Consider the following 27,295-nt stretch of genomic DNA (forward strand, 5'->3'; position numbering starts at 1 on the left):
CTGGAGCACCACTGTTGCTCCCACCCATCCTTATCCTCACCTGGGCTTTTGTTTCTCTCCAACCAGCCTTTGTGCCTGGCCCACTGAGATCAAGACCTCCCCTTATGCAATATCATTGCATAGACGTGTGCCCCACTGGAGATGGAAGGCACTCCCCATGACTTGCCTGCATTTCTTCTCATGTAGAGAGGAGGGACCAGTCCCAAGGCTGGAGCAACTCAAAAAGGCTGAAAGCAGATAAGCCAAAACGAGGGACACAGGCTGCAAAAGCTGTCTCAAAAGGCAACTTTTCAGAGGCGAGGGACAATGGTAGCTTAACAAGTACAGCTGCTACCACATGTTAAAACAGAGCCAGGTCCCTATACAGAGGCTGTATCTCTAGCAAAACTTGACTCAGAAACACATACCAACACCCGCACAGCCCTGGTACTGCACACCCGCAAGCCCTGGTCAGAGCTGGGACCATGTCTCACATGGGGGCTTCAGGCTGGGGTGACAGCTGCTCAGATGACACCTCTCCTATGGCTTGAAATTGCTTGATGAAATCAGAGCAAATCACGCCAAAAGCAACAGCTGTCACAGAGAGGAAAACCCCATGGGACCACTGTGAGGTGGGGCGTGACTCCTCTGTGGGCACTGAGCTTGAACCTCCCAGGAATGGCTGGAGATGTGCCATGCCCAGGGACCCATGGGCACCCCCATTGCCCACGTGTCCCCATTTCCCCCCTCCCTTCCCATCTGGACAGGTTCCTTGGTGAGGAAACAGCATGCCCAAAGAGGCTGCTTGTCACCAACAGAGGGTCAGGCTTGCCCCCACATCCAGGGCTTAGCCCTGGCCAAGGGAGCAGGCGTTGCGGTGGGAGACCATTGCTGGTTGCTGTTAGCATGGCGGAGCACAAGGCTGAGATGTTGCTCCCTCCCTCATCACCTTGATCTTCCCCTACGTGCTCATTTTCTTGTATCGTACGGCCCTTTCTCAGCTAGACCTCTGACTCACAGCCCTCCCTGAAGACCACAGAGGAGCCTTGCCACTGCCTTTGGGGCTCAGTGCAAAATTGTCCCTCGCCACACTTGCCCCTCTCAGCTGACGGCAAGTGCGTGACAGGGCAAGATGTGGAGAAGTAACCAAGCCACAGTCTTATCAGTGCTGCAGTAGCATCCTGCTCCCCCAGAGCAAGAAGCAGCTGTAGTGGCGCTTGGGGTTTTTACCTTTTTCCGGGGCTGCGCCTATATCCACCCGCCTCATGCACTCGAGCTGCAACCAGCGATGCGGTCCTATGGCCTTCCTTGCATCACTTGTTAGCTAAAGAGCTCTTGGCCCTGGAGCATTTGATTTTCACTTCAAAATCACAGCTCTGTCAGAAAAGCAAGAGCTCAAGCAACTTCACCAGAGCTGGAAAGTCAAAATGAATCATTTCAGGTGCAAGACCCAGACATGAAATCTCCACACCCACAGGTAAGGTGGTTTGTCAGACACCTCTCAGCCCCAAAGCCTGAATGTTGTATGAGCTTTACTGCATGCCCTGATGGCTAACAACATGCATGCAGAGGTATGTCAGGAAGGAGCAGGAAGCTGAAGAGTGAAAATGAAAATGTTTAGTGATGCTAAGAGAGAAACCTCCATTTTTTCCTTTCATTGAAAGAAACACTTGTGCTTTCCCAGAGATAGTTTTCTGAGAGGATAACTAGAAAGGAAAATTTAAAAGGAAAACAGACTGTGGAAAGGCATGTTCCTGTTTATGCATAAAATTTTAGGGCTACGTTCCCTTATTTAGACAAATCACCAAAAGAAGAGCTACAGAGACCTTTTGGGTGACCCATCTGGTAGGTTTGTCACCATTTATACAATTTGGCACAGAACAGCACAAAGCAAAGCTGTTGTCCTGTGAGTGCCGTCTCAGGAAGTGTTCAGCAGTTAGAGTTGCTCATGTCACTGTCTTGTCACCAGTAATGCAGGGTGTCTTTCTTTGTCCCAGCAACAGTGAAGCAATCAGTTTTCTTCCAAAAGGAATCATTTAGTCCCTCTTGAAATATAGATCACGCAGGAATTGCTGAATGGGGAGCTGTTGTAATGGAAAATGGACCCCCTTTGTAGAAGAGATAAATAAATAGTCAGTGTGGTATTTGCTGCCATGGAACTGATGGCGTGAACAGGAAACCCAGTGGCTTTAGGTAGAGCTGGTCTCCTTTTTAGGTAGGAGATGACTTTCTTCAGTCCCAGTTTCTCTGCTTCTCTGAAAATATGCAAGTGCATGAAAGAAAAGCAATTCTTACTGGATGTATTTTGGTCTTAGTAAAAGCAACATTGTCTACTTTAGTGCCTTTATGAATGGAATTTATAATCAGGTAGTTCTGTATTTATTAAACATTGGTAATCTCAGGAAAGGTTAAAAGGTAGTTTCTTCTTCACCAGAAGAGTTATTTCTCACTTGCACGTCAGTTCCTAGGTTCATTCTTCTCAGATACTGAAATAAAAACAAAATTCAGGCACCAAACTTGGAAGTGTTTTTCTGTGCTTTGACAACTCAGAGAGGGTATTTCCCACCCTCTGTAAGTCTTCAGGATGAATCACTGGATTGTGCTGAACCATAATCTGTCTTTGGCTCATTTTTCACAACTGCAAAGGCAGAACCCGCCTTCTAATCTTCCACGATACCATTTCTCCAGTTAAATGCTGCATTTGCTCCATGAGTTAAAGTCCTCACTGGTGGGTTGACCATCTGCCATTTGTTCTCCTCTTTCAGCTCTTCACAGAAACACATGCCCAGTGAAGGGATCTAGGAAAGAAGTTACCAGCAGAGTTACTAGCATGGTCATTGCTTTGACATGAAAGAGGGGGCTTTGCTACAGAAGAGAGCAGACCCTGAGACCGTTCTGGGAGGAGAAAGCAAGACATTTCGTTACTTCTGAAATGAACTAAAAACAGACTGGAGGCCTGTGGGGTGAAGCTGAACTTGTGCCATCACCCCACATTCATACTTGGATTTGATGATCAAAATATATTCACTCCTTCTTATGCATTGACAGTGGTAGTAAAAATATATCTAAAGACTGAATTCTCTAGTTGATCGTACCAAGGCATATGGTAAAGAAAACTGGGGTGAAGAATTCTACCACTGGTGATAATACACAAATAAAGTAAACAAAACACTTTGATGACCAAGTCTCAAGCACAGGTCCCACTTGCGAAGCCAGCAAGAAAACACTTCTCCACTTCATTCTGTAGATGAGCACTGAAGTTGTGAACTTACAGTGACTCAAAAAACACACATTTTCTTGAGTGACTCACTGAATGTAGCTGCAGGTTAAACTCACACCACCATGGGGAGGGGAGGGAAGACACTCAGCACTGTTTCTAAAGGAAGGAGGCTAGCTCTAGATGGAGAGGTTTCCCAATGTGCCTCTTGTCTGTAAGTGTTACCTGGCATTGACTTTCCAGGGGAGCTGGATGAAAATCTCCAAAGACTTAGCTGCTAGTCACATACTGATCATCAGGAGAAAATCCTTCTCTTGACCTTCAATGCTTTTCTAAAACTACATGAGATTCCCTTTGTAATGAGAAAGCTAATGTCATTGGTATTGGCACGCAGTCACACACGTCTTCCTGTGTAAGCCGGCTTCTTTTTAAAAGTCTAATAAAACAAAAAGAAAGCTTCCTGCTGAAAAAGAAAAGATCTTCTTACCTTTCGTACCACCTGGGCAAAGTCACTGCTGTCTCTGGCAGGGAGCCCTATCAGAGGTCGGGTGAAAGATGCCAAGGAAGAGCCATGGCCCACAATGAGGATGACACCTAATATACCAGAGAAAGCAAAGCAAAGTAGTGAGGGAGCTGCAGCACTGTCAGGTTACCCATCAGCAGATGGGAATGAGGCTCCTTTGGGTCTGTTCATCTTTGCAGACCTCTTTGATAATGTGACAGGGTGTATTGTGCTGGTCAGAAAAAGTCCAGTGTGTTGTAGGCATGCTATCTCATGAGAGAAAGCATTTGCATCTTATCCTCAGCTACATCACGATATAGAAAGACCAAGCAAAGAGTACACTCTTGCAATTTAGTACTGTACCGTCTTCTGTTTAATTTTGCTTTTTAATTTCTTCCCCATAAATTGTATGTATTTTGATTTAATGTAGCCCAGGTCAAGGACTAAGAGTCTACCTTAAACTCTGTGCAATACCAACAACTCAAGTTAAATGTTCTTCTTTTGGCAAATCTCTGCCTGTTCCTGTTACTGAAAGTGTCTGACAGAATATACAAAGATCTGAAACCTTTACCTTTGCTGGGGCAGGCACTGATGATCTGTTTTATAACCGCAGAGCTTCTGCTTACATATTCTTCATAACTTTCCGATGGCATCAGAGAAGAGAGTGGGAAGTTACCCCTGACAATAAAGTCACAAATATATGTTAATCTAGATGAATATGGGGACACTGTTAGCACTATTGAATGACTACACCAGAGAAAAGGCACTTGGTTACAAGGATATAGGTTTGTCTGCTGACTTGGCTGACATACTGCTACCTCAGCTTGCATGGAGCATTAGCTTCCCCCACAGTAATTCCTATTAAATCTTATGGGTAAATCTCATAGCTCATAAAGCACCAGATACAGGGAAAACAATGCTTTAATAAAACTCGTAGTTTACAGTGGAGAGTATTTAAAGTAGGATTCATGCCTAAGAAAAGTTTGTGATTTGAGCAATTCTGTCAGCAAGGTCCACTGCTTAGGCACGGACCGCAGACTTGCAGAGCAGCCCGGCTCTAGCAATCCTGACTGAGTTCAGACCAAGGTGAGATGGTGATGATATGAATGCTTTCAGGATCTGGCATCTCAGTGTTAGTCTCCTTAATAAACAAAGCAACAAACAAGGCATACCTGCATTAGCTGGACAAATGGATAGTAAAGACTTTCAATCCTAGAGTGCAAAAAATTTTTTTCCAAGGGCATTAAACACAATGCAACACTCGTAAGTATCTGAGCACTTCTTATATTTTTCATCTATTTTTCACATCATCCTCTTAATCTATCTTCTCCGGAAAGGGGAGCCGTTCACTGCTACAGCTGGGAAATACTGTTAGCCATGTGTTTTAATACAATACAGGGTGTTAATTTTTTTTCTACAAACTGCCCCCCTCACCCCGATTTGCTTTTCTCCTTTTTCAGTGGATAGGCAGGAGTAAGATTAGATTAATGTATTGCAGTAAGGTATGCTATCACAGTGTACTTTCTTTCACAGGTGAGTCCTTAGTACATTATGTCAGCACAAAATGCAGAAACAGAAAATAGGTGGTAAAACCATGTGAAAAGCTCATGCTGGTTTGTTATTCATAGCTAAACATTAATTCTGGCTAGGTCAGATAAGTCTAGATCAAGGTATTCAAAACTAGTCTGTCTTTAGGCAGAACTGCAATTTTTTTTAATGTGTTGTTCTGTTGGCACCTCAGTCCCTTCAGTATTAACCCTGTTATTAACTAGTCATCCTGCAGTAGAACTGACCATCCCCAGCACTGGCCTAAGTGGTTTCCAGGCTAAATAGCACCAGGAGTCCTCAGCCCAGACTAAGGTCTTGGTGGGAGCGCCGTGTCCAGCTGTGAGTGTTACAGAGCAAGTGAGATGAGGACCAATGAGAAAATCCAGAGGGGAGCAGTGAACAGGGGTCCAGAAAGCACAGCCTACAAGGGAGGGTGGGAAGAGTTCAGCTCTGAGGAAGAGGCTGAAGAAGAACATGATAATAGCCTGCAAAAGGTTGTTGTGAAGAGGAAAGGAAGGGTCTGTCCTCCATGCAAAGGGTGAAGAGGAAAAAAATAAGTGGCTTACACTGTGACTGGCAGCCTTTAACAGCAGGAACAGCAAAGGCAGAGGTTATCCTGCTTTGGGACAGGGAGCATCTACCACCCCTCTGCTTCTGTGAGAGCATGAGAGGAGAGAGAGGCAGAGTTAAGTGCACCCAACCTTAGCTGCCTACAACTCAAGTGTCTGGCTAGGTCAATGGAAACAAGTAAGCCTCTGCACAGGGCAATTCATGCTATCTTAAGTGTCTGGCATAGGCTATCTAAGATGGAAAATCACTGTCTTGGGAACCCCCCTTCTTTCCACCAACAAGAAGGCTACTAGGTAACCATCACAACCTAGGCACCCAACTCTTAGATGTCTGCAGCTGCGTGCAGTGAACCTCAAGGTGATTTCATCTCAGCACACAATGCATAGGCAGCAAATGTTTCAGCACCACTCACGTTGTGTCTTAGTGGCACTGGAAACAGGAGAGTTTGGGTTCTCTGCTGACAGAGACTTAACTTCATTGAAGGTTGTCATTTGCAATGGGTGAATATGGTAAAACCAGACCTGAGGATTTTGAACCATGCATGTGATGGGAATAAACTGGCATCATCTGTGGAAGTTTATAGCTCATCCACCCTATTTTTGCCTGGACCTGAGTGAGCTGTGAGGGATCTGAACCCTGTAGGTAGCACTGCTTCAGACCTTCCCCTCTGAAATTCCCACTGCTCTGCATTTGCACCCTTTTCTATGTGGTAGTTTGAGGCAAGTGATTTTTTTATTGAAAAAACTAGGGAAAACAGTCTGTTGGTGGTAAAATACCAGAAAGCACTATGATCCAAGAAAATGAAGGGTTTTATTCCTTCATGAAATTTCAAAAGAAGGCATTTGTTTGGCTGTAAGAAATGCATTGACATGAAAAATTTTCTTTCCCCCTTTCTTGTATATGTGGGAAACCCCAGAGACACTCACTTTTATTAGCTGAGTTATTTCCTGGATCTGGCTGTGGACTGCAAATGCAGAGAAGCCTGGCTTGTGAGCAAGATGAGAAGCTAGACTGAATTGGAGGCTTACAATTTCCTGCCCTGCTGTGGTTTGCAAGCATTCAGAAAAGGTATCACCTCCCGCAAGTTGTGAGGGCCCCCAGAAACCCTTACTGAGCACAGTACTAACCTTTGAGCAACTCAGAAAAAACCAACCCCTCTCCCCGACTGAATTTGGCACAAACATAAATTATAGTGAAATTCTGTTATCCTGCCTGCCCCCAAAACCAGATGGGCAGGTGGCTTGTGCCAGGCTCCCCAGACCCTGTGTGGCTCTGCCCTGGGGTGCATGGGGGTGGGCCCCTGCTTTCCCTTCCTCTTATAGCTGTTGTTTCAGTGACATAAACCAGCAATGTTTCAGGTATAGAGCTGTGCTTTCTGCCACCTCCTGGCCTGGGCTCATCCTCTCCCATGGGGCAGACCTCTTGCTGCTGCCCTGCAGACCCTAAACAAAGGACTTACTAACCTTTTCTAAAGTGACATTTCTTCTTGGCTGAAAACCAGCATGCTGTTTACCTGATGGGTTATTCTTCACGTTTCTAAAGTGTGTTTCACATAAGCCAAAGGTGAAAACAAAACTCCTGGTACCTGACACTAATGCCTATAATGCAGCTATCCTTGTTCACAACAAACCATGGGCCTGAGCCTGTGGATCGTAAGGTAACACCAAAGCAGGGTTGGTCCCATACACAAGTATCAGGTGTCTGTGCACGTGTAGGTGCAGCCGCATGCTATATGCACATACATTCCCAAACATGCGTGTGAGTCTTTGTGTCAGAGCAGCAAACGAAGTTGACTCTTAGCACAAGACAGCTGACAGCGTATCATGCTTTGGGAACAGATCATGCAGACTTGAATTTGATCATAATCACCTATTTTTTGCAGTGTTCATAATGGTTTATGACAAATAAAAAGATGAAGAGATACCTCAGGGAAAAAAAAGTATGGCTTTGACAGCTAGATATGGAGCAATTACCTGTAACTTGTGTCTATTTTGTAAGAGGCCTCTGCCAGTTCTGACAGAGTCATGAAGTTAGGAATTACTTTGCTTGCTTCCCACTTGGTCCATTCAAACAGTCCTGGTTCCACCCTGATTTTGACTTTCTGATCTAATTTAAGCCCTGCAAGAACAAAGAATATTTAATAAGAAGAGAAAGGTACACCTGAAGTGTTACATTTGTGCTGTACATTCTACCTTGTTCACTGTAATGTTTTCATTAATGAAAAAGAATTATTGTTGAACAAAAGAGGATCACATTGATTAAATGAAGCCACCGTTATATTCCCGTCTGAATAATGTTAGGGCACTACAAATTCTTGCATAATTATTATTATTTCTGGAGCTCCCTTATGATGATCTGCAATGTACAGAGGATAGAAGAAAAGACCGTGGTAATGTTGCAACCTGAATAAACTTGATACAGGAAATGTTTTTACCATTTTTATATAGCATTTTGCTCAGTCGTCCTCAGTGGGGCAATAAATTGTCCCACAGTGTTAGAAATTGAATTCTCTTGTCAAAAGATACATTATTTTGTCAATTATTCTCAAGAGAGGTTACTGAGTGGCACTAGTTCCCAGAAAAAATGCACTCCCGATGTAATTCTGATGTAAACATGGTAATGAACTGTGAACCTCTGACAGACCTGTTGGAGGGGACAGGAGAGGAAAAAAAGAAGAGAGGGAGAGGGAGGGGAAGAAGGAGAAGGAAAGAGGCTCTGCAACATGAAGAAATAAAAATACTTTGGCTTGCAAAGGCAAATGCTTTCAAGAGAAAGCTGTCTTCCCTGATTCACATACATACCCTTCAGAGCACTGGAAACATTTGCTTTTTGGCTCAGAGTATTTTCTGGAAGTAGCAATTTGATGAGCAGCTACTAACACCCAATTCAACCTGATGTGAAATGCCTCTGTTTCATATAATATTAGATTCCATTTTAACTAGTGAGGACTAGAGTTAAGGGGATAGTACTCTCAAAACTGTACACATGGCAGCAGGTTTATTACTGACTATATTACCAGCTAGACAAAACCAGCTTGTCTTCCCTGCTTAAATATAACAACAACCAACCACAGAATTGGACATCATCTTAATCACTCATCTCACAGACTTTTTGATGAAGATATTTTCGCCATGACAAAAGCACCTGGCTGATTTTGCTGCCTTACCCTGCAGTACATGTTGAGCTGTCTGTATGCAGCGGAGTGCGGGTGATGAGTACACGTAGCTGACTGTCACCTCCTGGTCCAACAGAGCTTCCCCTGGATCGGAATAGAGAAATGAGTTGCTCTTTTACAAGTCATCACAGATGAGAAACTACTACAAAATACTTTCTGCAAGAAACAGCTTGGAGCTTTTCAGTTCCATTGACATGGGATACCTTGACAGTCCCTTTCTATTAATTTTTTTCATGCTTTTGGCTGACTGAGCTCACTAAAAAGCTCATTCTGGTGGCAAAAACAAGTTTAAAATTAGTGTTGGAAAGATAATTACAGAAGGTTCACTCCAAATCTGCAAATGGCAGTTAGGCATTTGGCTGTCTCCATCTATCTGAATCATCAGAGAAAAGCATTTGCACCAGACTTGCATTGTCACAGTCAGGCACGCTTGCTCAGGGAGCAGAAATAACTTCATCTGGTGAGTAATTGAGCCAGTCTAACCCATACCACTCAGCCATCAGGTAACTGGGATGAGGTGACCATACTCTGCTGACCATGAAGCTGCTTCCTCTGGCCAGCCCCTTCACTCCTCAACACCCATTCAGTGACAACTGTATAAGGCATTAGTCCCTTGCAGACGAGCAGCAGGTCACAGGTAGTGCTGCAGCTTCTTTTTTTAAACTTTCTTTGCCAGAAACTGGCAGAATGGATCTCAAAGATGAGCAAGCAGCCCCACACTATTTTACTATTTAACAAGACCTTGCAGTGGCTGCCCATAGGGAAGCGTTAGCACAATGAGTGCTGCTAGAAAGTTTTTATATTTCAAAACCAGTATGAGCTTTTGCAGATGATGAGAACCTGCTTCCCAAACCCTTACATTTGCAGTAGGATATTATCCAGCTTACCTATAAGCCTTGACTGGAAAATACCACAGCAAGATAAAGGAGGATCGTATTCAAAATGCTTTACGCTGTCTTTCCGTTTCGGCAGGGTGGAAGGGAAGTTCAGATCTGCTCTGTAGTATTTTCCTGAAATGAGGTGGAACATTTTGCTACAGCACAAGGGAGGCAGCAGCTGAATGCGTAGGTGGCATTTCATTATAATGGCTTCCTTTCTTCTGAGTGGTTGGATGGCTGGTTCTGAAAACTCAGCCCAGAGTGACATCTCAACTGGCAAATGAAACAGGTTGAGGCCTGTTCTCTGGCCACAAGGGCAAGTGGTGGAACAGGGCATCTGCCCCAGGAGCTAGTTTCTCTTCCCCTCACCCCAAAAACCCATGCTGTCTGTCCACTGGGGACAGACTATGGTCTATGCTCTCCCCAAACCTCTCCTGGAAACCATGTGGGCGAGCTGCCATTAGCTGAGACAATGCCAAGGAGACAGCTAAAAACTAGGCAGTTTGGGGTATTATGGGACAGTGCCTGAACTCAGATGCCTACAGGGCTATTTTAGTATAGATGTAGTCAATGTCTCACTAATGAAAAAAAAAAAAGAAAAAACCAAAACAGTGACTGCTATTACCTTAAAGAGATCACATTTTAAGGTGACAACACTGGCTTAGGAAATCACTGTCCTAACAAAATAGCACCTCTTCTGCAAGCTCTGAAGGAGCAAATGGCAGGGAGGAGAAAGAGGACAGGAAATTGTGAGAATTCAGCTTTGCAGAGCTCAGATGAAACAAAAATCCACTCCACGTTGATATTCTTTTTCTATTGCCAAAATGACAAAAATCAATGTTTCTACTGAAGAAAAATGAAACCAATTAATTGAACATGCAGCCAGAAGGTACCACCCTCATTATCTAGTGTGAATTTTGCACACTTAATATAGAGGGTCTCCAGCATGACAAAGGAGACTTCCAGCATAAAGCTCTTCCTTCTGAACTCCCACCTTCTTGTTCCTCTCCTTCCTCCTGACACATATTTGCCTGTTCTGCGTCAGTTTTCTTCACCTCAAAACCTACATTTTTTTGAGAGAGAAGGCCAAGGGATTCAGCTTTTAATTTCCACCATTGTTTGCTCTTGCTCTTCTTCCCCAGGTTTGACTATTGTTGTACTGTGACTCTGGTCAACAGACCATGATTCTGACTCAAGCACGGGAAGGTGGAAGGGTCTGACAACCACCACCTTGTGCAACGAGCAGTAGAGATCTTGTGTTTTATATATCCATCAGTGAGACACACATCCACCACTATCACAAGAGCTTTGCTTGTTCTGCAGAGTTTATCCAACATAAACGTGAAGGACTGGAGGTGCCCAAAGGACTGGAGGTGCTGAAGTATGTCCGAAGAAGGGCAGCGAAAATGGTGAAGGGTCTGGAGAACAGGTCTTCTGAAGAGCCACTGAGGGAATTGAGATTGTTTAGCCTGGAGAAGAGGAGGCTGAGGGGAGACCTTATTGCTCTCTACAACTACCTGAAAGGAGGCTGTAGCGAGGCGGGGGTCAGTCTCTTCTCTCAAGTAACAAGCGATAGGACGAGAGGAAATGGCCTCAAGCTGCACCAGGGGAAATTTAGGTTGGATATTAGAAAAAACTTCTTCATCGAAAGGGTTGTCAGACATTGGAACAGGCTGCCCAGAGAGGTGGTTGAGTCACCATCCCTGGAGGTATTTAAAAGAAGGGTTGATGTGGTGCTTGAGGATATGGTTTAGTGGTGGACTTGGCAGTGATAGGTTAGCGGTTGGACTCGATGATCTTAAGTGTCTTTGCCAACCTTAACAATTCTGTGATTCTATGATTCTATGACTTGAGGACATTATGAAATACTGGTTACATGCAGGTTAAAGCAGTGCTGTACCTGATTTGCCATGTTGCTCAGTCTTTTGTATCAGTGTTTACATGTAGGAGACTGAACCTCTTGTACCCATTACTAAGGTTAACTGGTTTTGGTTCTGATTTTCTAAGATCCTTTCATTATCTTACTCACCATCTCCAGTCAAGCACTGTTGAAGCCAAGATTTGCCAAAGACCTGATCAACTCTTTCCCCGTGGCGCATCACCAACACGCCTCTTCGCAGGGTGGCGTTCTGAGATACCTGTGTAAAAAGGGTATTTTCATTATTATATTAGATATAATCTGCATGAAAAGTCTGGGTTCCTGGATGCTGCCTGATGGAGGAAGGAACAGCAGACTTGTCCTAAGAAGTTTATAACAAGCACAGAGGGGTAGATAAGTGAGTTGCTATAGATGCCTATTTTTAGGACAATAGTAAGCCTGACTGGCTCTCCACTGAAGGCAAGTGAGATTCCTGACCTTCATGGGCTACAGATTAGGTTTTAACTCTTGTGTTTACACTAGTAAAAGTAATGTTGATAACAGATCTTATAATTCCAGTGTGGGAAGGAATTATAATTTTAATATAAATCGTATATTTGGCATAAACAAGAGAGAAACTAGCTAAGATTTAAGTGGTAATGCCTTTTTCTACACCAAGACTAACACCAAGCTCGTCCTGCTTTTCTAAATGAAAACACTACTTTACACTTTTCATAACTACAAGACCAAGCCAACAGTGAACCCAGATCTACTCTGTGGCCACTTTTTTACTCAGACTGCATGGAATTACAAGTAAGTTCTAAGTAGTTTGGGGTTAGTATACAATGCACGTTAAACACAGATGAGATGATAAAGAGGAAGAGGTCAAAGGCTTTAAAACTTTTTCAGCAGTAACCCATCACAGGGTTACTGCTGCAGCACTGAGGTTAGCGATGTGTATCTTCAGCGACAGAGAAGGGAATTCTTAAGAAGTGGTATGAGATTTATATTCATGTATTCTGCTAGACACAATTGCATTTCTGCTATGAAACACTAATCAACCGCCACAAGATTGGAGTTTAAAACTAACGTTTTGTGGTCTTGTTCTTCTGCTTAGGAGGAACTCAGAGGCTGGGGAAACTCTTAGACTGCAAATGTGCACATCTGCAAAATGCATTCCTCAGGCCAAGTGGTGGCTCTGCCACAGATCTGAGTTAGATAAGAGAGGCCAAGAGCAATCAAGAGCCAGTGGAAGGACGTGTGACTTGTGCGGAAGTTTCTGTCTTACAGTCATACACATGCCATCCTGGGAGGCCCCAGGATGGAAGCTCCCTTAAGGTGCCCTCAAGTTTCTCTGATGTTAACACAAATGAACCCGGGGTTATCCCCCAGCACAGCGAGAAAAGAGGCCATGGGGTCAGCAAGCCCAAAGGGGTTTCTGCAGCATGTCAGTGTGCTAGAAAGGACCGTCTTGACATCCCTGACAGTCAGAGCCAATAAGGCAGTGCAGGTGCAAATGTTCTTTAGCTAAAAAAACAGTGTCTTATTAGTTTTGCTATTCCTACCAGAAGTCTAGTGGAAAACCTGGGAAAAAAATGATACATGTCCATTTTAAAACTGGGACAAAAATGTAATCCCATTAGTGCTGCTAACCTTTCCAGCTAGCTGTTCTCTTGCTACAGTTCTGTGCTGTTATTTGCACTAGCTAGGTACATAAAGATACAAAAGTAGATGAAACATTTAAATATGCTTAGATCTGGGACCACTTAAACCAACAAGGTGACACCCATAGAATCTGGACATAAAAGTAACAATGACCAGTGAGCCTAATTCTGCTCTAGTTACACTGCTATGAACCCAGTTCTGCCTGCTGTGTCAGACGTGTCACCATACCTCTGCACAGCTTGCCCAGTAAGGCTGTGGACAGAGAAACCTGAGGAGAAAAGTCATATGTTGTACTATTATGACAGGAATGAAGAGAGTTTTATGAAAGAAGGCAAGAGTAATATACATCGTATAAGTTTCAAAATATTTATGAGATATTATACCATATAGTATGAGCATATGAGTGTGTATGTGTGTATATATATGTGTGTATGTGCATTATAACATAACATGAAAATGTGAGGGAGAAAAAGGAGGACACTTTTAAATTTACTAAATGCTGTTAATTAATAGTATATGTGCACAAGCACATGACAAAGATAAGAAATGGAAGGAAACAATTACCTGAAGAGAAGGTACATTGGTTACGCTCCTTGACATACTAGGATTATTGACTTCTCCGTTCAGTTTTACATTACGTTCATTTTCAGTTTGGGTGAAGAATCTCAAAGCTGTTACAAAAACGTATTCCCTGTAGAAAAAGCAGAAGCAACACACACACACACACATATGGGTGCACACACACACAAATAGAAGGGATTTTAAAGTCATGATTTTGTCTACAGACACATGTAAGTCAGGATTTATATTCCGTTCAATATTTTTACACACTTGCAATCCATTTCATCACTTTGTTCTTGATTTAGAATCCACCTAGTAAAAATAAGGCTAAAATAATATGAACTGATGGCATATATTGGGCGTAACCCTGCTAATGTGTGCTCTTCAAGCAGGAAATACAATCTCATTGCCTCCTCTCTGTTTCTGAGGACTCCACAAGAAGTGCACCTACACCTCCCTGCTTAGAAAAATCAGCTCTAATCTACAAGTAGCACCAGCCACACTGTCAGCTGCAGAGCAAAGTGCAGGAAGCCAGATAGATGCCTGCTGATACAGGGTGAATCAACAAGACGAGGGTGGGCTCAACGTGGTGGAGTAACCTTTGCGTGGTTTCATTTAAAGTTAACTTTGTAAGTTCTTGAAATCAGAAAGAAAGAAGAAAGCCGGTAGCCAGGCTGAAGGCTCAGCCTACCCAGCAGAATGTTTTGTTTTACAATTCACGAGGATGTTCAGGTTGTTCAAGAGCAAACAGGGGTCATCCCTTGAGCAGCTGAACTAATGAGCTCTGATTGTCTGTGGGTGTATGTCCTATGTCTTTTCTTCCAGAAATCTCAGCATCCCACTAAGACCTCCAGGACGCCTCTCTTTTCTGCCCACGCTGCCTCCAGCTCCTGCCTGCCAGCCCACAGCTCACAGCAAGGAGTGATGCTGCCATGGCTCCCCAGCAAGAAAAGCAGCTGACATAAAGCAACACCCATGAAATTCCAACTTACCTGTGCTTAACCCACGTGTCTGACTCAATGGCCCTCTCTGTGTAGTTTTCAGGAATAAAACCCCTGCAGCCGGTCCGATGTGAAGTCCCTATCACCCAGCCCTCACTCACATCAGACTGCTGCGTTGGGTCAACATAGATGAAGTCCCCAGCGTTGATCATGAGTTCATCGATGTTCTGGGGCTTATATTGGAAGAGGGCCCTCAGCGTCTGGAGGTAACATGCAGCAGGGTCAGGCTGTTTCCCGGAACCTGCTGCTGAACATTCCACAGCAGTTCAGACCCTACACATGCGTCTGGGTGACCCCTGGTATCAGTCCAGGCTGGGAATGAAAGGATTGAGAGCAGCCCTGTGGAGAAGGACTTGGGGTTGCTGGTGGATGAAAAGCTGGACACAAGCCAACAATGTGTGCTTGCAGCCCAGAAGGCCAACCATATTCTGGGCTGCATCAAAACAAGTGTGGGAAGCAGGTCAAAGGTGGTGATTCTTCTGCCCCTCTACTCCACTCTGGTGAGACCCCATCTGCAGTGCTGCATCTAGCTCTGGAGCCCTCAGCACAGGAAAGACGTGAACCTCTTCAAGCTGGCCCAAAGGAGGGCCACAAAAATTAGCAGAGGGCTGGAGCACCTCTCCTGTGACGACAGGCTGAGAGAGTTGGGGTTGTTCAGCCTGGAGAAGAGAAGGCTGCGGGGAGACCTTATTGTGGCCTTCCAGTACTTGAAGAGGGACAATAGGAAGGACGGGGACAACCTCTTTAGCAAGGACTACTGTGACAGTACAAGGGGTAAAGGTTTTATACTAAAGGAGGATAGATTTAGACTGGATATAAGGAAGAATTTTTTTGTGATGAGGGTGGTGAAACAATGGAACAGGTTGCCCAGAGAAGTTGTGGAGGCCCCATCCCGGGAAACATTCAAGGTTGGGTTGGATGGGGCTCTGAGCAACCTGATCTAGTTGAAGATGTCCCTGCTCACTGCAGGGGGGTTGGACTAGATGACCTCTAAAGGTCCCTTCCAACCCAAATCATTCTATGATTCTATGATGCTTGTCCAACTCTCTACTGGATGCAGTGACCAGTACTATTTTCCACTCTGCAACATGCTGTTTAATGGCGCTTCTGCAGAGAAAAAAAGACGACACTGACGCATTTGCAGTATGTTTAAAATTAAGCACTTGGTTTTCCTAGAAATAGTTTTTCTCTGTAACTAGTACAGACTTATTTGAAAGCAAATATAGCAAAAGTGTTATCACCTATTTTTGTGATTACTTGCAGCTCTCCTGAGTGTGACCAAAATCCCATATGAGATTTGTGACAAACCGATATATCGATCTGACAAAAAAATGTCAGTCATTCCATAATTTAAATTTGGAAATAAGAACTGGAAAAATGTTGACTGCTTTTAACCAAGAGGCTGTTAAGCAGAAAATTATCAGTGAGAACTGTGCTATGCTCACTGATATTTAATATGTGCAGTTTTCGTCATGGCTGGAACAATCAAGAAAACTGATTTTGCTGAATGGAATTGTACTATAAAGCTGTGATCTGGCAATCCTAGCAAATATTCAAGGATCGTCATTTATTGTCTCTTTTATTTTCTTTTGTCATGGTAAGATTAGTTTTTTTCTGCTGGAGTTTGGAATTAGACTTTGCTGACGTGCAGGACAAGCAGCCTACTATAAAGATATCTGCTACTGATTTGTGAGTACAGTTTTTCAACCCAAAGATTGAAACAATCATGCTTTTTGAAACACTGTACTGTGCATGCACCAATTTTCTTAATTAAAAAAAAAAGGCAAGATGACTGTAGCAAAGAATCTGACAGCAGGCTCAGGAAATCAGATAAATCTGATGACATTACCTGGTAATGCACAAAACGCATGTCCCGTGAGTAGAGAGCAGCCACCCACTGGCAGGTCTCCCCTGGGTTAATACATTTGGCCAGTTGTTCCAAAGTCTTCTGATGGTGAGGATAAAACTTGTGAGCCAAGGTAAGGTGGAGTTGCTTTAGGCAGGGTTTCACATGGCAATCTAGGAATGAAGCAACACATCATAACATAGAAGCAAAGGTCATTTAAAGAGCTCTTCTTATTTTAGTTTGGTTTTTGGCTTGTTTTTTTTTTTCCCCTACATGCTTTGGATGATGCAGGAAATAGAGTAACTAGTAGTAGAGTAGATCATAGTTTTGCGGAATAATGGTTTTGCATAATATCATGGTTTTAATCTTGCCAAAATAATTCACAAATCTGGACTGGATTTGTTCCCTGGCTTCAGCTGGGAGAAAAAAATGAACAGGGCTTCAATTCCTCTCCCAGCCTGAAATGTATTGAACTCATTTCCCCTAGACGAAGCTATGCTGGGGCTGTGTCCCTTCAGTCTCCACTGGTGATGCAGTTTCCCTTGGATGTCACTGGAGTGGAGGTTAGGACCTATTCCTCAGGGATGCGGTTGGGCCATCAGCCTGGGCCATAGCACCATGGGGATGGAGGTCTGGGAATAGGGAGTATTATATCCCTGCCCATCTTGGATATCGTGGTCAATGGCCTATCAAGTCACACAGCCAACCATTTCAGCTTATAGACAAAAGCACTGTGTGTTCAAAGTCTAAAACATGTTCCCCTAGCCATGTTGTTTCCAAATCTGTAGGAGTAAAGGGTGCTTGCTGGCAGTAAAACATCACCTAAGCTCCCCCAGAGACACAGGAGATGTTTTCAGTACCACGCCTAAGCATTTGTGCTTACACCAACCCATTTCCCCTCTGAGGTCGGTCCTACCTGCCAGGGCTGAAGCCTCTGATGAGAATGCCGCAGCAAACTCTTTGAGGATATTTGCATGGCTGTCACCAATGAAGAAGCCAAGGTAGCTGGTGGATGAATGTAGTGATAGGGAAATGGATGGTGGAAAGCACTGTGAAAAGCTGTCACCAACTCGCTTTAAGACGTCATACAATAATTCCACTTTTTGGTCTTCACACTGAAAGAAAACAGAGGAGGCGCAGGCTTTACCTACTGGTTCAACAGCCACTATCATAGCCTGTGTTACAGTAGTAGCACCAGAAATTAATGCATGCATTAGACTTCCTGAGAAAGACAACACACCGACAAACTTGCCAGGAATTTGTGGTATTAAAATCAGTAATATTGGGCAGTTTGATCAGCACAGTGTCCTGGTGCTATAACAGGAGAGATAGAGCCTTCTACCAGGAGGTGTATCTAGCCTGGGTAGTAAAGAGCCAAAGGATTTTACCCTGTGACAGGTGTGTAGTAAGCTGCCTGAAATGAGGCTGGGATCATGATTTCTGTCTTCAATTCTACGTAAGAATTTGTGTTATTGTTATCCTACAGTCCTTAGCTGAAATCATTCCTGCTAAAACTTCAAGGTCTCAGATGCTGTGCAACATACCTAGCAAAATTCATAAGGCATCTTTGTCATTATGATCCTTAATGCTCTAATCACAGCAAATCAAAGGATTGTATGCAGCCATGCTTCCATGAAGAAGTGGTAATTACGCAATTTAAGAATTGAAGAGGCAAAGATGGAACTTGTGCCTCTCAGCCAATGACAGGAACATTAGCGATGCTCCATTTCTGTGCTGCTTTATTCTCCGCAGAGCTATTTTCTCCATTTAGGCTTTATGCTGGGTCAAGCTGCTGAAGGGGAACAGCAGAAGAGAAGAAAGAAGCTCCTCCTGCTTAGACTGTCTTTCAGGCATTTCTCAGGCCATGGGAAGGAGGGATGCACCAGGGGGGCACCAGAGAGACTGGGCTGTGGAGGGACAGGGGCGGGTGGGATAGTGCACCAGGGCAAGTGCCACGCAGCAGGCTCTTCTGCGGCTGACAAGTCTGGGAGTTGTAAAAGATGTGGGGAGTCAGGAAACAGGAGAGGGTCAGTTTGTGAGGAGGTGGGAGCCAGGTCAGTGAGTCTCACTTTCTGCCTGTCCTTGCTGAGAGCCAAGTAGCAGAGAACAGTACTGGAGGGTGCGTTTATCCCTAGACATATGCTACCTGAAATGGGGCTGGGATGCACGAGTTGAGGGTTGCAATTTATTTGTCTCTGGCAGGGGCAGGTCTTCAAACTCAACACCTTTCAAGAGCATGGCATTCATTATTAATTAATGGTTTCTGTTCTGTATAATAAGGATTAATGGTCACAGGGTACCATTCAATATTTTGCAACAAAATACTCTTATTTTGTCTCTCTCTACTTAGTGGCATGGTTTAGCATAAAAGTATGATTAACAGATTAATTTTGGTCCAGCTCCTCTAACTCATGTCTCTTTCAGCGCATCTCAGCTGCTGCTGATGTTCATGTGCCACACCATCAACATGCGAAAACTGGATTCCAGGTGGCTCCAGAGTTTTTCCAGACCAGTAACTCTCTGCTGATCTTTGCTGGTACTGTCACATTCACCCATGCAGGAGAAGCAGCTCTGCTGGGAAGTTCTCTAGGGGATTACCCAGCATTCAGAAGGCCACCTAGGAGGACAGTAACATCTCTCGAAACAGAAAACAGCCCACCAGAAGTCCAGCTCAGGAGCCTGACTTCCATGTTAAATTATTGACAAAGTGACTCAATTGCACTGCTGGACTCCAGTCTGTCTCCCCTTGCTCCTTCCATCCCTGTGCATCCTGCTTCTCGCCTTTTCATAACATCCAAGCTTCAATAGAAACGGTAAAGACTGGGAGACGCCACCATAGCAATGACCTTCTGGCTGGGGCTTTCTGGGGAAGGCAGGGGTTTCCCTGAGATTCCCATAGGCATAATACCAAAGTTGTCTACATCCTATGATAACACTGTCACTGCTGCACAGCTGGCTGAAGGCAGCCGCTCCTGCCCTGGCCGGGAAGGTTTAACACCCGAGATCGATGCAGCAATGGGCACAGCCTCTGAAGCCTGCAGATAGCTGCGTGTGGGGAGCAGAGCCTCCTGCTGCCAGGTCCATGTGCAGCCAGGGTTGCTCTAGATGGGTGCTAGACATGTGTCACTCAGCTACTCTGAAGCATCCAATTTTTTGATATGCCGAGGCCTAAGGTGGGTAGCAAAAGTGGGTGGTGGGAAGAAAGCCTCCAGTGCCTACACAGGGGCTGAACACTCAAATATTAAGCAAGCACACCTGGACCTGGGTAATGTCAGTTTGATCACCAAAGAGAAGTTCTGGTGTAAGACAATGGCAGGCAGCCCAGTTTCACCAGTAGTTGACATGCAAGCCTTGCATGCTTTTGTGCCTTACCGTGAAGAAATCACAGAGAGTGATGTGTGGAAAAATCTCATGGGCTCTGTTTTTCCCGCACTGGCGCTTACTCTCCTTCCAAAACTCTTGCAGGTGGTTATGCAAACTGCCGGTGGGACACAAGTACAGAGCATACTCCTGAGGGATTGGGTCTTCCAAAGAGGGATCGTTGCAGTGGGAGTGCAACCTGAAATCAAGAGCATATCACAGACAGTAAGTGTGTGCACCACTTGCTCATGTTTCCTGTGGTTGAAGGCATCCATAACAGAGACAGAAAAAGGAAATACAAGGTTGTTATTTTCTTACAAATGAAAAACTAAAATAAAAGCTCCTTACAAATTTTCTCTCTGAAGTACTAACTAATGGAGAATGGGGGTTTTTTTCTGCTTAGTTTTTGTGTACTTTCTATTTTATTATGTGCCTTCACTTCTTTCAGTGTCTGAAAATGAAAGGCAACAAAAAAGATTTTTTTCAGGGTTTTTTTTGCATTATTTTTCCCTTTTTTTAATAACTGGAAACAGAGGACTGGAGGAGAAAAAAGAAACAATGGGTAGAAAATGTTGATGAATGACCAAATGAAAACTAACTGAAGATTAAAAAAAATACTCAAAAAGAGCTAACCGTTTTTTTCAGCCCTAATAAACGCAAACAAGACAAATCAGAAAATGCACAAGCAAAGATTGGAAACTTATATCCCATGTGGTGATATCTTTCACCTGTTCTTCACATGCTGTATGTTTGGCTTCACAGCTGTTGGATTGGGAGTCATTGTTGGAAAGCATTGTGTCACCCCTGACAACAAATTATTTCGGAAGAACATGCCATTCTCAAATGTCTCCTCTGGCTTTTCACAAAAAAAAAAAAAAAAAAGACCAAAAAAACCCAAACAAACAAACAAACAAAACCCACGAAGAAAAGAAGCAATCAAACCAAGCAAAAAAAAAAAGTCAAAACAAAAATCAGAAAAAGTGCAAGGAAGGACTGGATTTAATTTGAAGGTGGATTAAAGCAAAAAAGTCAATTATCAGCATCTGAATAACACACAAATACTCTGTGAGAGTCTTGGTACAGTGGAAAAAACTTTGTAGGAATCAAGACTAAAAAGAAATTTTTTTCTCTAATGATACCTCCCTCTGACCATCAGCCTTTCAGCATATTTTATAATGAGCCTTTCTCAAGGGAAGAAGATGGGCTGTTTGCCTTCAGCCATTGGTATTTAACCCCACCTTGTTACCACACGTGTTTGTAACTGCTACCATGGATTTGCAGATATTTTCCCTGTTTGTATCCTCCTTTCCTTGAGGACGGAGAGTCCAGGCTCCCACCTCGGGCCCTGTGCCCATTGCCCACAGATGCACACCACGAGGCGCGAGCACTGTGCTGAGGCAGGCAGGACATTTACCGCACGGGTGCCGCCAAGTGCCTTCCCGGATGTACCCCGATGCATGCCCACAGTCCTGGCGTGGAGCCCAGAAGCCCCTCACGATCGCAGTGAGCAGACCCCAGTGCCTATGGTGGCCATAGATAAGCAGGAGGCTTAAAACTGCAGAAAAGTGTCTGCCTAGAGCAGCCGGTCCCATGAATTGACTAACATCACTGTGGCAAAAGTAGCTGCTTCTGCCCAAGACTGCCCTTTCCTCCCCAGCTTTTTTAGTTTACCCCAGACCTTCGGCAAATAACCTCACTTCCCAGAATAAGTACAAATACAGTTATTTCTTTCTTTGAGTGAACTAAAATGAAAAAAAAGAAGGGGGGGGGGAACTCAGATGCAGGGTTTTTTATGGTAGCTAACTTCAAATTCAGTGACAGAATCATCACGAGCAAGGAATTTTAGCCGGGTTTAATGTGAAAGCACTCCTAGAAATCACAAGTGCTTACCATTTTGCAGCATCTTCTATTGTCTTTTGTCCAGTAGCAGCCAAGGCTTTTTGCCTAGAAAAAAAACCAAAATGGGTTCATCAGAATAACAGAAAGAAAACTCCCAGAAAGTAAAGAATGGATATGTTGTGGTCATCAGGTCTGTTTTCCAGTACAGACAGGACCTTTAACACCTAGGTTTTTCCTGGCAAATATTAACATTCTTCAAGCCCTCCAGATAGTTTTTTCCACTGCAAATCTTTAATTCCTTGAAAATTGGTAACTTGTCCTCCACGCAGGATGTCCTCCTTCGTGTTCTGGAGATGTTTCCTTAGCAGCCCTACTGACTATATGGATTTCCTTGGAGTTGGGTAACTGACATTCTCTGGGATCAGATTTAATGAGAATTTCCTTTTCTCACTAGACCTTTCAAAATACCAACTATGTGCTTCACATGAGCAAGTCTTTGTGACTAAATGCTAGGTGACAGGTGAAGGATTCCAGTGTTTAAGTGGTACCTGCACCCATGAACTCCATTTCCATCCCTGTAACTCATCTACAAACTTCTCAGAAGAGACATGAAGGGGAAGTGGAGACAGTGGACATGGAAACAAACCTGGACATGGAGGAAAACCTGCTAAATTACTTGGCATCTGCTCATCTCTTTCTTTCTCTCCTGAGGCTATCCTTTCTGGTCATTGGGTCCTGAGGGCATTGATTCATTTAATCTCCTCACATTTTTATTCTCCAACCATCCCTGTGATGCCTAAGCATGCAGCAGCAGTGCAGTGAATGCATTAAGCAGCAGGACTCAGGTTCATCCTTGGTGCTTCCTCCTAGCCTTCTGTCTGCTCTCTAGTGCAAAAAAAACTACACACAGGCTTGTTAAAAACATTTAAATGTACTTATGTGTACGTGCAACTATGCCTAGCTGTTGTGTGGGGGCTCAATGTGGATGGGGGTCTTTCTGCTCAAGATTTACCTTCTACCTTTCTTTGTAAAGTAAAGCAACTACCATGGCCAAATCAATGCAAAACTATGAGCTAGCTGGTCTAAAAGTAGCCTGTGTCCTCTGTGACTGAATACTGCACATTTTCTTTCCATGCCTCTGCTGGCTTCCCCTTCTCCATTACATCAAAAACAAACAACCCATGTGTTTGTCATTCTCCCCATGCAGCCCTTCCTGCCGTATCCTGTTAAAATGTCACTGCCTGTTGCTGCTCGGCCAATGATGCCAGACTTTGTCAACCACTTGTTGCACCTCAAAGTGAGTGTTCTACTGCTCCATGCCATGCTACTCCTCCCACTCGGAGAGAAGGTTTATGCAAAAAGCCCTGAAGCCAAATGGAGCTTGTCTTCAGCTTTTCTCTACCATAGGGCCTGCAAAATCATAAATGTAGTAAGACAAGTGAGACCTGAGATCATGGACTGTCATGCTCCTCAGTACTACCTCCTTGCTTCCTTGTGCTTCTCTCTGTGCATGTTCCCACCTTTTGTCTCATTATATACACTGGCTGTAGGATGCCTTCCAGCAGGGTTTGTAGAGTCCGTAGTGTCAGGAGAGCATTAGTCTATGACTAGACATCCTATGTTTCCAAGATGAGCAGTCTGAAGATTGAAAGGTAATGCACAGAATAAATTCTGTATATACAAATTTCTTGCAGGTAAAGAGTAGGAAAAAACCACTGAAAATCTGTATTAAAAATAGTGTCCTTACAGTGAGAACAAACTGGCTCTTCCCTAAAGCAGAAACTACTGACACAGTTCAGTCCTGTGTAAGCACCAAGGGAGGCCCATTTTGTTGATCTGATGCTAGGCTTGGTCCTCACATATTTGGTTTTTGTTCTTTGGGGAAATGTTGCTTTGGCGTGCTGGTTCTACATGATGAAAGATTTTGTAATATTTCCTCCCAGCCTCATTTTTCTCTGTCCGGGACATCTCAAAAGAACAACTTTTCAGTATTTTCATTTATAGTTCAATCCAGGAACAACAGAGACAGCTAAAAGGTTTTATAAAAACGCAATCAAAATTTTGAAGGTCTTAAAATGAATAAAAGCAAATAAATTTAAAAATACAGTGCTTTTGGACATTGTGTCATTTTATGTCAATTTGCATCGTACTTTTGCCACTGCTTCTTGATTTTGACCTGGGAAGCACAAAGCCATCTCAGTAACAGCAGAAAGTGTTTTGAAGGGGATTTGAATAACATCACATACAGGACAAACAATTTAAAAACTAGCCATTACTGTGGAGTGAGAAAACTTAGAGTATTACCGGAGAAATAATAAGCCAGGTTTTCAGCTGCACAGCTAAATTTCCACTGTGCATAACTGGCAACAAGGGACCCACAGTTTCCGTGTAAGCTGTGCCCATCGTATCTAAAATTGAGCCACTAAACACAACTGTTCCTGAAAAAGCAACACAGCACTTATGTATGGTGCCTTTTCAGCTTGATTAGTTTTCAGTCAAAAGGGAGAGATATTGCTCTCCTTTCCAAAATATTTTTATGAGGGGTTCTTTAACAATTAAATAAAAATATTATTTTTTTTAACAGCTTGAACCAAAGTATCCATTCATGCCCTTCAGAACTTGGAAAATCCTCCCAAAACTTCCCTGTCCAACCAGAGTGAAGTTTGGGGGAGGACTGACCACCATGTTTCTTTTTTATTAACTTGGTTATCTGCCACAAGTTAATCTCTCATCCATTGGGGTTGCCAAGAATAGTGCCTCATTCTTTACTACTACATTTTCCAGGTAGGACATACTTTTGGAACAAGATCCTGATTCAAGACAGGAACTAAAATTGACAGACTTATGTGGCATCTTGTTGAGGAAAGCTTATTTATAAACACTTTCCAGTGACAAAATCCAGAAGGAGATCTTTGCCAGGCCTGAAAAATTTTGGACAGAAGTTACATCCTCAGTTAACTCCTTTAGAATAACAGTGATAATCAGAAAAAAATTAAAGAGGACATATCCCAAGAACAAACTATGGACATCAACTTCTTAACTCATTGTGAAGTCTCTCAACCTGAAGACGTGGAAGGGCGTGTGCCTTCAGATATGCAGAATGTTTATAAAAATGGATACAGAGCAGGTTGTTTTTGAAACATGAGCAACACACACTGCTGTACAAGAAATTCAAAGTAGGACAGGTCTGATCCCTGTGTAGGGACATCACCCCCAGGAAGCAGCACTCTCTCTTAAATGAAAAAATCAAGCTGCCTGCTCTCAGGATCTTATGAGAAATACCTCTTCTATCTTAACTACGTCTTACTGTGCAAAGGCAGACGAATGCATTACTTACGCGATATGAGCTGGGAATCCTTTGGTGAGGAGAGACTCAAGGAGTACAGAGGTGCTCTTACTCCTGTGCTTGTTGGACACCTTTGCGTACAGCTGTGTCTCAGCCACCGCCATTTCCTCTGCTCTCCCCCGACCATGTGCTGAGTGCTGACAGAGACTGGGAGGTGGGAGGACAGTGGGAGGGAGAGAGGGAGGGAGGGAGTAAGAATATGAGAGAGAGAGAAAAAGGCAGATAAAAAGAAACCTCAAACCTCTTGTGATCTTTTCTGACAAAAGCTGACATCCTGTTTTCGTAGCATCCGCATCTCTAAAATTTTGTTTTAGGGTGACTAAAAACCAATCTGCAGGCTTTTCCCATTCACCCCAGCAGAACAAGGTCAGTAGTCCAAAGGTAAACACCAGAGTCAGGGTGGACTTGCTGATGGGATCTTTTAGCCTTTCATTTTGTATTGTCTTCTGAAAGCTAAGAAATCCATCTGAGCTGCTACTGCAGTGTGGGTGAGGTGAGTGGGGATGTCCTGCAACATGTAAGAAGTTAGTCTGTAGGCCAAAATCCTTCCTCAGGGCTCAATTTTCATGTCCTCCTGTCCCTATCATACGTGATTCCTTCTTTGTTCTTCTCAGCCAACAGCAATGAGCTGGCTAACTGTGCAAGGTCAAACTCCACCTAGACATCATGCCCTGAGGCTGGGCTTGGAGCTGCTCAGGGTGGCAGCAGGGAGAAGAGTGTTCTTTCTGGTGGTGCCAGTCCCACCACAGGAACATTTGCAGAGCTGTGCTGGCTGGTCCCCAGGGTTCCCAGCATGGCCAGAGCAGGTGAAATAGTTGGAGGCAATTTTCTCTGTCATGGGCTGTCCTCACTGAAGGTACCACTGCTCCCTGGAGAGGACAGAACATCTCACTCTGTGGACTGAAAGGGTCACCTGAGCTGCTGGTTTCCTGAAATGAGCCTTCACTTCCTCCCCCTTAGCTGAGGTTCCCTTTGGGGCGCCTGACCAGTTTGGGCTGCTTCTCTAACCATTTGTCTCTGAAGCCCAGTGGGGAGAACATTGGAGCACTGTGAACAACTCAAGAAGTGCAGCTTTCTTTATACATTCTTGTCTGCTTTCCTTTTTCTTTGCTTTTTGTTATGCCCCCCTGTGTTTCCCACTTCCAGAGAAGGCTGATGAAGGAGTGGCATAAGAGGTGACAAAGAACTCTTGATGTCATGGTCTAGATGTGAACAGTTAACAAGGTTGTGATGTGGTGTCCTCTCCAGAAATGCCAGTTTTCATCGTGCAAGGCAAAGGGACTGAGCAGCTTCCCTCAGCACAGCCATGTTCCAGGGACATGGGTTTTGTCATGGAAAACCTTCATTTTTTCCTGGCCTTGAAGGAGCCTTGTTTCACTTACACTGCCATGGCTTTTTGCTTTATCTCTCCTCCTCCTTCTTCCCTCCACCCTCTCCTCGGCCATCAATTTCTCTTCTTAGTAAAAAAACACAAGCCCAAATTATTACTACTCTTGAGAATTTTATGAAGCTGAGCGTACATTTTCATTTTCTAAATCCCAGAGTGCAAATTAGTTGATACTTCAGGAACATGAGATACTGCTTGCATTGTACTTCCAAAATATTGTGCAATATTTAATTATAAAAGTTATGCATAACCAAAGCATGGGTCTTTTTCAAAAACCCTCTTTAAGTGTGCTCTTTTCTGTGAACACACAGCAAAAGCTAAACCAAGCGAAGGAAGAGCAAGGTGAGCCTATGAGCCTTGTGTGCCAAAGAAACAAGGCACCTGCAGCTTCTGCCTCCTGCCACCCACAGCTATCAGCAGTCTCCTCAGCTGCATGGGTTTCGATAAAAAATGAGCAAGTCTGAGACTGTGCAGCTTTTGGTGCTCCTTTGCTGAGGGGTTACAGAAAGGTTTGCAAATACTACAGTATTACCTGATGCTCTTTGGCTAATTAAAAGGTGTGC

General features: G+C 43.9%; 1 protein-coding gene across 1 annotated transcript; it reads right to left on the bottom strand.

Annotated features, from left to right (window-relative positions):
• Window positions 1–1,582: 1,582 nt before the first annotated feature.
• UBASH3A (ubiquitin associated and SH3 domain containing A) lies at window positions 1,583–25,468 on the bottom strand. The gene is made up of 14 exons (XM_075099282.1): window positions 25,337–25,468; window positions 22,051–22,104; window positions 20,173–20,359; window positions 17,717–17,915; window positions 16,804–16,973; window positions 14,946–15,154; window positions 13,957–14,083; window positions 11,899–12,007; window positions 9,879–10,001; window positions 8,983–9,075; window positions 7,790–7,934; window positions 4,270–4,376; window positions 3,684–3,790; window positions 1,583–2,777 (listed from the first exon to the last, which is right to left on the bottom strand). The coding sequence occupies exons 1-14, from the start codon at window positions 25,447–25,449 to the stop codon at window positions 2,640–2,642; spliced, it is 1,881 nt and encodes a 626-aa protein (XP_074955383.1). The 5' UTR covers window positions 25,450–25,468; the 3' UTR covers window positions 1,583–2,639.
• Between the last annotated feature and the right edge of the window lie 1,827 nt (window positions 25,469–27,295).

Source organism: Phalacrocorax aristotelis, chromosome 1 (assembly GCF_949628215.1).
Source record: "Phalacrocorax aristotelis chromosome 1, bGulAri2.1, whole genome shotgun sequence".
Lineage (NCBI taxonomy): Eukaryota > Metazoa > Chordata > Aves > Suliformes > Phalacrocoracidae > Phalacrocorax > Phalacrocorax aristotelis.